At 32.0% G+C, this 10,953-nt stretch overlaps 1 protein-coding gene across 1 annotated transcript; it reads right to left on the bottom strand.

The window, feature by feature from the left end:
• Positions 1-611: 611 nt before the first annotated feature.
• Positions 612-9,637, bottom strand: LOC134723587 (arylacetamide deacetylase-like). Its single transcript, XM_063587159.1, has 5 exons — positions 9,428-9,637; positions 7,523-7,639; positions 5,899-6,016; positions 3,612-3,675; positions 612-1,609 (listed from the first exon to the last, which is right to left on the bottom strand). Exons 1-5 carry the CDS (start codon positions 9,575-9,577, stop codon positions 799-801), a joined length of 1,260 nt encoding a protein of 419 aa, XP_063443229.1. The 5' UTR covers positions 9,578-9,637; the 3' UTR covers positions 612-798.
• Between the last annotated feature and the right edge of the window lie 1,316 nt (positions 9,638-10,953).

Here is a 10,953-nt window from a genome sequence, read left to right on the forward strand (position 1 = left end):
TTCTATGTACTTCTGAACTAAAATGACGATTTCTTTTACCAATTCTAACGTTATAATATATAAATCTTGAAACCAGCAAAATTATCTGAATCCTAAAAAAAATGTTTGTCATTTGATGCTTAACATCAATTGACTCCTAATTTTCGCAATCTTAGCTTATTTCATGAAAATTGTAATAGAAAATAAAAATTAAAATATAACGAACTCCGAAGAAAACGCAAAACTGAAAGACCGTAATCAAATGGCAAAATCAAACGTTCAGACACATCAAACGAATGAATAACAACTGTCATATTTCTGACTTGGTACAGTCATTTTCTGATGGACTCAACCTGGTTTTATAGCTAGCATACAATAAACAATAGAAACTCTAAACAATAACACCAAGGCAAGACATAACAAATTACTTACATTACTTAACTTATCAATTAACAGATTTTTGGACAAACAAAATCGTTGCAAGAATATATTAAGTGAAAAAATATCATGATTCCTTATTTTGTCAGGACCACGATTCAAACTCCTGGGGGCTTTTGGGATTATGTTTTTTGATAATTTTGCCTTCCAATGAGATTTTACCGATGGATGTTTTTTTTTTTAAAAAACAGAGTTCAAAAGTCTTTAAGGTTGATTGTTTACATTAAAAATTCTTATTTCTGGTGTATTTTTCCCATTACATGATTGTAACAAAAGCACATGAATTCCTTTCGCAAGTTCCATACATTATCTCTTTCTTGCTTCTGCTGTGGAGTTTGACTCATATCCACGTCAACAGCTTATTCTTTATTTATGAACATTTCAAACTGTGTAAGCTTCTCTTAGAGGTTTTGAAAGTCCATATACCTGATATCGCAAAAAATCCACCATTTCTTGAAAAGCTGCCTTAGCTTCATCTAAATGAAATATTCCTGATTCGTGTGAAAATAGGAAAAATCCATGAAAAGCGTTTTTGTAGTGTTTAAGCTTTACTTTGTTTCCATCTCCATGTATCCTATTAGTATACATTACTGCCTCGTCTCGTAAAACATCGTACTGGGACGTGATTACATAGGCTTTCGGAATATCTTGCATATTCTTGTGCATCATGGGTGATAGAGTCTCGTTTGTGATGTAGGTTTGAAGTCTCATAGCGACAACAAAATCGTGTTCCCTAGGAATTATTGTAGTCCTATTAGTAATTTTCAAATATGTAGGCAGATGTTTTGCACTGTCAATTAGATTAAAATGCGATTGTACAGTTGCTGGAAATAAATGTTTATTTTCAGTAATTTTGGATGCAAAAGCTATTGGCTGTCCAACGTAGAGAAGCCAATGTAATGCCTCTCTTTCCGGTGAAGTTATACCCGGAATAATGTCAACGTTGTCTTGGTATGACGGTGTTTGAAAATCTAGCATTTGTAAAACTGGGTTTATCAGTATCTGAATCATTATTTTAGTAGGGAAATGTCTCGCTACTGCAGCTGCAATACCTCCACCTGATCCATCGCCAGCAATTACAACTTTATTTGTATCTACATTTACACCACTCTTTCCCGCCAAAACTTGCCACGTGACATCTATACAATCAGAATATCCTGCTGGAAACGGGTATTCTGGTGCCTTCCTGTAACTAAACAAACAACACATATATTGCATGGTAAGCAATGATGAGTTTGAAGATAAACAAATACAAATGATTAATTAAAAATAAAACACAAAAATCTCAAAAATTGTATTGTTTTGGCTTAAATTAAAGATAACTTTTCATTGGATGGTGTTAGAAACAATTTTTTTAATTAGATTTGCTTAAATATTTGTCTCAGGAAAATGTTGTAACAAAACACCTATTTTTACATCGGTAATAGTGCAATTTTTAGTGATAGTTTGGTTATAAATCTTATGACAAATCATCAAATCAACTCCAATATTATGTTATGTCATGCATGCTGTACCATGGGGCATTTTGTTTACAAAAGAGTTACATATTTTGAAAAAACAAATAAAACAGACAGCAACCAGTATATTGCAGGCTCCTAAATTGGAAGAGGCAAATAGTGAAGACTTTTCAAATGTCAATGGTCTGTATCACAAGTGTATTAAATATAACAGAATCAAGCTTCATTACATAACAAAGTCAACACAGTAATATCCAAGAACGGTTCCAATATGAGATTAACTTCTCGTGAAGACAATATCTTATCATATATATTAAGCTTTCATTTTCAATCCGAAAATAGTATCGCGCATATTACCGGGTAATATTTAAAGTGTATAATATGCATGATAACTTAGATCTTCGTTGTTTGTATGGTACATCAATCCACAGACATAACAGTCTAACAGCTGTTTATAACAGTACATGCACAAGTAAAAAAAATAGATGAATTTGAAATTAAGGTTAACAATTGAGCAAAAAGGGCAAAGCCCCATACACTAGTCCGTTCATTCTCGAGTATTTGGTGTAGCGTTTCATTTATTTTGGTGGACAGTCGTTTGTCATATCAAGATGGAGAAATACTGTATGTTGGAAAATTTAAGAAGGTGTCTTAATTTTGCTATGTTTGCGCATTGCATTTTGTTATCCAGCTATTCAAATCCGTGAAAAACAAACAAAGTGAAGATACAACCGCGATTACAACTCGACACCAAAATAAACGATATACGGTAATACAAAGTATGATCAGCTACATATCAACATCAGAAAAGACCAACCAAATGTGCAAGTATTAATCAATATAAGGACAACAATTAAACGAACCGATGACAATGTAGGGACCAATATCATGTCCGTTGTATTGCGTTCAAACACATGTGCACGACAAGAGTCTATTTGTTTGTGTTCAAACAGGATACACGTTGACTGTTTATTTATACATGTACCATGAGATCTCTTATGATGTCTGTAGTACAATAGAAGTTAAAACATGATCGTGGTTTTATAAATTAAATAATAATGACAGATTAAATGCAACATAATACAAAGCGTTTTATACTTACAGACAAATTTACATTGTCACTTTATTTGTGTGTTTAGGATATTAAAAGAATCAATATGGTCAATACGGCTGGTGTAGAAGTAAAACTTTCCAATTCCGAAAATATGAAGTTATACTCACACCACAAAACAAGCCAACAGAATGGAGAAAGAAACAAAAACCAATGTACCAATTTATCAGCAAAAGGTGGGAATTGGGAAAAAGATTACAAACAATTTATAAAAGTTATATTTGCTGAGAACAAATTTTTCACTACAGATTATAAATATTTTTCTCACACCGGTCAGGAAATGTGAAAATAGCATGAAAATTAAACAGTCTGCTTTAAAACTTCATATAAGTAAAATCATGACCGTAATTGTATTCTTCCCAGCCATTAAAAAATTAAATCACAAAAATACTGAACTCAAATTTCAAAAACGGAAAGTCCCTAATCAAATGGGCAAAATCAAATGATAAAACACATCAAACGAATGGACAACAACTGTCATATTCCTCACTTGATACAGGCATTTTTAAATGTAGAAAATGGTGAATTGAACCGAAGATAGTATAAGTAATAATAATTATAGATACACACTCATAAATTAAAATAAATATATCAGTTTAACCCTGATTAAAAGTGTCTTTACTTACTCAATTGCTATTACAATCATCTTTGTTTTGTTAGACAAGTTTTCTAAGTAAGAACTGTATGTATCTGAAATTGAATGTATGCGTGATATAAACGTCGTTTCATAATATAATCATACATAAAAATAAAAAGAACAAGGGCTTAAACATGTACATGAAGCATTAAAATGTTAATAGCAATAAATGTGTTTAATTCTTCAACTTATTTTTGATTTCCTTTGAAATACTAAATATTGATTTCCTTGAATAACAAACTCGTGATGATTTAGAAAGCTTTGGTAAATTCCCCTCAAGACAACGTGACTGCGGTGTGGTAGCTGGTGTCGCTATAGTAAAAGTTTCCCTATAATCGTATTTTTTAACCGACATACAGTGTTAGTGGTCAAATGTTTTCTTTGATGTAGAGATGTAAATACCTACGCCTTAGTATAAGTTTTGTCTAAAGTATAAAGACGTTATTGCTATAAAAGATAGTGAAACTGTATAGTTTTGTAGTGTATGTGTAAATAAATGTAAGAAAAAAATACTACCGGTATTTTTAATAGACTTGTATCCCTCTACTAGCATATATACAAAGGAAAATTCCATTTGATAGATTAAGGATTTAGTGTTATCAAAATCTGTGTAAAAAAATGAAGAAAAAAAACTATTTTAACTTAAAAGAATATATCTCCACCACGCATAACTCTTATTCTTTACCCGACTTAGGCTATACTTTTTGTCAATTTTGTTTATAATCCTTTCAAATTAGTGATAAGCATTGGATTTCCAAACAGTTGGGCCCTAGCTTCGCTGAAAAGACTTTTTTAGTCGAAATCCGCCTTTGTTGCAGAAAATTTGGTACCGTAAGTGTTATTCCCCTTAAAGCTTTTCACTATCAGGCAATTTTTTAATACAATACACCCTTCTACGCTACCCTTTCTCAAATTAACGGAACAATATCTTCAGGCTTGTACTTGGAGGTTCTAACAGATTTTGTTGTAATTCCAAACATGTTTTCAAATCAAATTAAAGATGAATGAGAATTAAATGCATTTTTTTCGATAAAACTTTGAATATTTACCCAACAGTGCGATACAAAGGAATTTTTTGTTTAGGGTAAACAGCTTTATATTGCTTTCCGAATAAGAAAAACATGTGTGTGGGTAAAATATTCCCCGCCATAGATTCATTTTACAGTAATGGTGTGGCCAACATATTCTTAATAGCAGTGTATAGTGGCGAACAGCATTTCGAAGGTATCGATATATTTTGAATTTCTGAAATCATTTTATAAAGTGTTTAGACTTTTTGATTTTTTAAATATCTCAAGACTCCATCAAGTTTTTAACTTTGATATATGAGTTAAACAAATGATAGGCAAATGCCTCTTTATAAATCTGCTCTCAACGTCAGATGAACTAAAACTGTGTTAGTTAGTGGTTATATTATTGTTGTTGTTGTTGTATGCATTTAACTAAAAAATATCTAATGTTTTATGACATATTACCAGTTAACATATTAGATAAAAAGATAAAAAAAAAAAAGTAATTACTTTTTATAAAAGTAAGGAGATGTGGTACAATTGCCAATAGGACAACTATTCATCAGTCAAAATAAAGTGGATGTATGTAATAAACTATATGCCACCGGAAGGAATTCAACAATGAGCAATTCTGAGAGCCGTGGTGTCGTGGTTAGTGCATCGGACTACTAACACAAATGTTTCTGGTTCAATTCCCGTTCCGGGATAAAAATTTCAGGGACTGGGTTTTTGGCTCTCCCTTGAAACCATTGGCGAATGTGGTCTTGAGGAAACGACGAGTTAGACCCCGTTAACACTGACAAAAAAGATCGATCTTTGGTCCAGTGTAAACGGAGTCCAAGTCCGGAAGACGACGATAAATGGCTGATCGGTGTTAAGAGAGAGCCATATCTCTTGCACGTTAAAGACACCTTTTATTTGTAGATTTTGGAAAAGATCAGGCTAACGCCGCTACAAGACAGCACTCTCACCTGCAAAGCAGAAAGGGATTAATATAATTTGCAAAACTTGTTTCCCAATCCACTATAAATAAATATGTTTAAACTAATGAAGCAATTCCCAATTCGTATAGTTAGCGCTGACACATCATTTTATATTTAAGATATTAGAGAACTTATTTTCCACACGTTGTTTGTGTGTTGTCTAAATCAAACTCTTCTATGAAAGCGAAATTTGTGAAAGTGTCATCATTTAGTCTACATGTAAATATATGCAAGGTGGTCAGTATAGATATTGGGAGGACGCGTTCTGGTAACTAATACATACCTGTAGTAAACCATGTCCACCCTCCTCCGTGAATATAAATAATAGCCGGTAATGATCTTGTCAATTTAGTGGGCTTTATTATTTTAACTGGAACATTGGCTATTATGGTATCGGTAACCTATGAAAAAAAACGAAATACAATTTTGATACATGTATGTTTAGCACTGAGGTTAAGCATGAATGTAGAACAAGAGACTGCAATGAGAATGGTCGGTTGCTGGAGGTTTTTTTTAATAAGAATTGTTATAGATTGAAACCTACTTTGTGGTTTGCATTGAACTATTTTATGAAACCTTTGATAGAAATGAACATTGTGAACAAAAACAAATATGCGTTCATTTAATAATATCCTCTAAAAATTAACGGATTCAATATTGGAAGTTGGTGAATTACTCTACTTACTACGGACACACTTCAGAAATATGATACCTATGTTTTGCCATCTTATTACTGGTTTAAAAAATTCCAGCAGAAATAACGAGTTACTATGAGAATTGAACTCGAAATATGAACTTTTTAATTCTTTGATTTATCTTCAAAGTCAACATTCGGACTTTACTTGAACTTTTTTTTAACAAAAATGTTAAATTCAAATCCGATTTTGAATCCACTAACGCGGAGATTTCACTAGCGTAAATAATAAAAATATAAAAGCAAAAAAAAACCCAACTTATTAATAAATTAAAAACAAAAAATAAAGTGATTAGTTTTTAAAGCTTTTAGTCAAATTCCGATTTTCGATCATATTTGTCTTAATAGATTAAATATAGAAATTACAGCCTTTGTAAGTTTCATAAAAGATTTTGATCAGAGTATCCCTAAAAGGTTTCTACAATATTCAGAGTATCCCTAAAAGGTTTCTACAATATCAGAGTATCCCTAAAAGGTTTCTACAATATTCAGAGTATCCCTAAAAGGTTTCTACAATATCAGAGTATCCCTAAAAGGTTTCTACAATATCAGAGTATCCCTAAAAGGTTTCTACAATATCCAGAGTATCCCTAAAAGGTTTCTACAATATTCAGAGTATCCCTAAAAGGTTTCTACAATATTCAGAGTATCCCTAAAAGGTTTCTACAATATCAGAGTATCCCTAAAAGGTTTCTACAATATTCAGAGTATCCATAAAAGGTTTCTACAATATTCAGAGTATCCCTAAAAGGTTTCTACAATATCAGAGTATCCCTAAAAGGTTTCTACAATATTCAGAGTATCCCTAAAAGGTTTCTACAATATTAGAGTATCCCTAAAAGGTTTCTACAATATCAAAAATTAAAAAAAACGAATTTGAATGATTCCAAATATTATAGCTGTCTTTATCAACAATCATTTTAGTTGTCAAGGTCTCCGCACTTCAATAATATATCTTTTTAAAGACCTATATATGTTATATTCAAAATCTAAAATTACATTTGTAGTACTAGTATATCTATAGTCCTTACGAAGAATCAAACGGAAACAAGACGAGCAATAAAATATCTCGTAATATATTTCATAAAACAAAAACACCATTTGAATGATGTTCATTTTTTTTGGAGGGCAACAAACTTCTATAATTGTATAACGAACATTAATGTTTTCATAAATATGTCCTTCTATGTGGTCTTATTGAGGTCACAAATACCTGAACGTCCGGATTTTGGCTGTAAACACCATTCATAACAAATCCAAAGCCATTGTTGACGATGGATTTGATTGGTTGAGAGGCCGGGTTTATATTCAGCATAAGGCATAACTTCAACTGCAATGTAAAGAAACAATGAGATTACTGTGTATACATTTGCTTGTTTTGTACAGGAAGACGCCTATAGTTCTGATTGGCAGAGGTGTTTGGCCTATATTTCAATTTGATGCATGTAATAGTCTAAAAAATCAGGAAGCAATGTGAAATATTCATTTATATCTGTTAAACAAACATACACAACATATGTTTTGCAATTGTAAACTTCTTGACATACGTCACATACTGCTTAAAATATATTGTTCTTTGAGTGTTACTGAAATAGCAATATATAACCCAAGCACTAGTATAATAGTATATCATTCAAACTTTAAATTGTCATGAAGATCCGAAAAGATGAATTAGGTATAACATGTGTTACCTTGACTCACAGGTACTTGTTTCTGTCTAAATGAAGGTCGACCTTCCCATTGATAAAAAATGAGTGTCTGTGCCTTGACTCCCAAATCTTTAAACTAATCGTTAAACTAAAGCCGATGGGTTCGATCGTGCGTTTTGCTTGCAAGTATCACACTCTTTATAGATAAAGGAAGAGGTGGTATGGGTACCAATGAGACAACTCTTCAACAATTTATAAAAGTAAACCATTATAGGTCAAGGTAAAACCATCAACACGAAGCCTTGGTTCTTTGCATGTTAACGCACAATTGCAATGCGTTTATGTAGTCCGTCTTTATGACGTCTTTCAACTTTTCCCTTTCCGTTATATTTTCTTTGTATTTTGGCAGTCAGATCTCCAGTTCTTCATCCCGTTTGATTCACTCTGTAAAACTTTCTTTTGGATTTTTTTATTTGTTCTTGTCCTGAATATGCCATAAACATTTGCCACGGAATGTTAAAACACAACAATTAATAAATATATAAATAGAGTGTGCTGATACATGACTTACGATACTGATGAGTACATAAAAGTCATGGAAGTTTGTGCCAGGTTAACTTGAGGTAAACCCTTCACCAAGTTAGACAAAAATAAATCTAGAAGATTGTCAATGCATCAACAGTCATTATAGTCAGTACAACACAAAACGGAAAGCTCTTTACATGTGATCAACGCAATACAAGTAACTGAATTAAATTGAAAATGAAAATGAGGAACATGTCAAAGCGACAACAACCAAACCAAAGAACAGATAACAGTCGTAGTCCACCTATGGATATCCAACGCACCGAGAAAAACCCGCATCCGAAGGGAAAAAAAGACCACTAGACTAGCAGTTACTGAAATGAACTCCACACCTCAAATAAACTTATTGAAAGAGAATGTCTTGAGTCTTAGGAAATATGAAACATAAAAGTAAAAATGATATCAGGCTTCCCGAAAGTGTAGGCATAACTGCACCAAATTGGTCACTTCAGACTTAGCTATCTTTTAATAAAATTCGTTAAGGGAATGGAACTCATATGTAATGGCGAACAACTGTACAAATTGTCGGAAATATTGATACCAAGGTAAAACGTTATTTGAATTTAATAAGAGGGTTAGAATCTTTTCAAACACGTGGCTCATCGGGTAACATTGGTTTTAATTTAACCTTTTCGCATATACCGAGTAAAACGTGCAAAATTAATATAGTAATACAAAGCTTAGAGGTTGACAGAAAGGATTAAAACCATCCGTTGGTTTGCGATATTTGTCTTGGACGACGATCTACTCGTTCACTGTCTTACTTATGATATCTGGTACGTACTAGTATATTATATTATGCACATCGAATTAACAAAAGACAAAAACTGATATTTTGTTTTTATATTCAACAAATTTAACACTTTTTTTTTTACGATACTCACATAATAATTTGCTATCCTCCCTAATTCGTCTAATATCCTAACAACATTTGGTTGTTTAATATTGTCTGGTAACGGTCTGTTGAGAACTACATATATTCTGTATGATGCAAAAACCACAAAAATAGTCAAGAACAGTAGAAACTTTCTCATTGCTATCCTTGTAGATCTGTTTTAACAATGGATTTGACAATGATTCAATATTTAAGAAAATTCGTATACAAATTTATTATTATTATCAATGCAATTTTATCTGGAGTTAAACATGTAATAACAAAGAATTTTCCAAGGCCACATAAAAAAAATGTGGTTTAAAAATTAAATGGTTGAACATTTTTTTTATTAGCTAATGAATGTCGTTGAACGTTGACACTTTCATATTTTTTTAAGTTTTTTACTGATAAAATTTATCAGAAAATGATTATGAAAAAATATGATCTAAACTTTTATATATATGTATATACAAAAACCAAACCTAAGAATATATTTATCAGGCCTTAATATTCATTGTTTGTATTTATAAAATGATAATGTTTGCTCTTTGACCTACGATAATGAATTATGGCATTCATTGTACGATACGATTCGTTATTAATATGAGCGTTTCTGTAATATTATTTTCTACTGATTATTGTGTCATACTAGTATTTGTTTTTCGTCAGGATGCAGAGGGGCCTCGCTGGTCGAGTGGTCTAAAGATAAAAGTAGTGAAACTACTGCACCGCAAGTCTCTCAACACTAAAGTTGTGAATACGAATCCTTCACGTGACTCCAATTACAAATTTACTAAGGATAACCAGCATTGCTGACGAATATCGGTTGTATACTTAAGTCAATCCGACATTCTCTACTTATAACAGGCCAGAACGAAGTAGTCAATTATGCATAAAGTGGCATTAAAACGCTTAAAATCAAATCAAACAAGGAAAAAAAGTATTTTTTAAGATTTGAGTTATCTTTCTTAGTATGTTCAACTATTGTGATTGGTATGAACTGCATGTGCTTTAAAGATTTAAAGAACGTCCAGTGGTTGTTAATAGCATAAAGAATAAAAGATACATATAAATTCGGGTAAACAAACATGTACATGTAACAATAAAACATCAGCTTTGTAGAATTTTTTTTATCTATTTTCATATATATATATGATAAACACTAGAAATAAAACACATAACACAGAAAGCACAACATGCACATCATGCATAGCATAAATACTGTTTTACACAAAACAGCCGAAGTCCACCAGGGTTCATGTATTTTGAAAAAGAAAACAAACTAACCAGAAATCTGATTATCACGCAAGTTTATGTGTACTTTATGGATGAAGAATTAGAATTGGGAATTATGTCAGTTGAAAAAGAGCTACACAAAGGAGATGAAATTTGACCATATGTGCCACAAAATAAGTACCTGCTATGAATGTCTAGCTACAATTTGCCAAAACGGAGAGATGGGCTTCATTATGACCTCAACTGGTTGAACATGTTTTTAGACACAGCTTTATGACATACGGACGTACAGACGGAAAA

Source organism: Mytilus trossulus, chromosome 6 (assembly GCF_036588685.1).
Source record: "Mytilus trossulus isolate FHL-02 chromosome 6, PNRI_Mtr1.1.1.hap1, whole genome shotgun sequence".
Classification (NCBI taxonomy): domain Eukaryota; kingdom Metazoa; phylum Mollusca; class Bivalvia; order Mytilida; family Mytilidae; genus Mytilus; species Mytilus trossulus.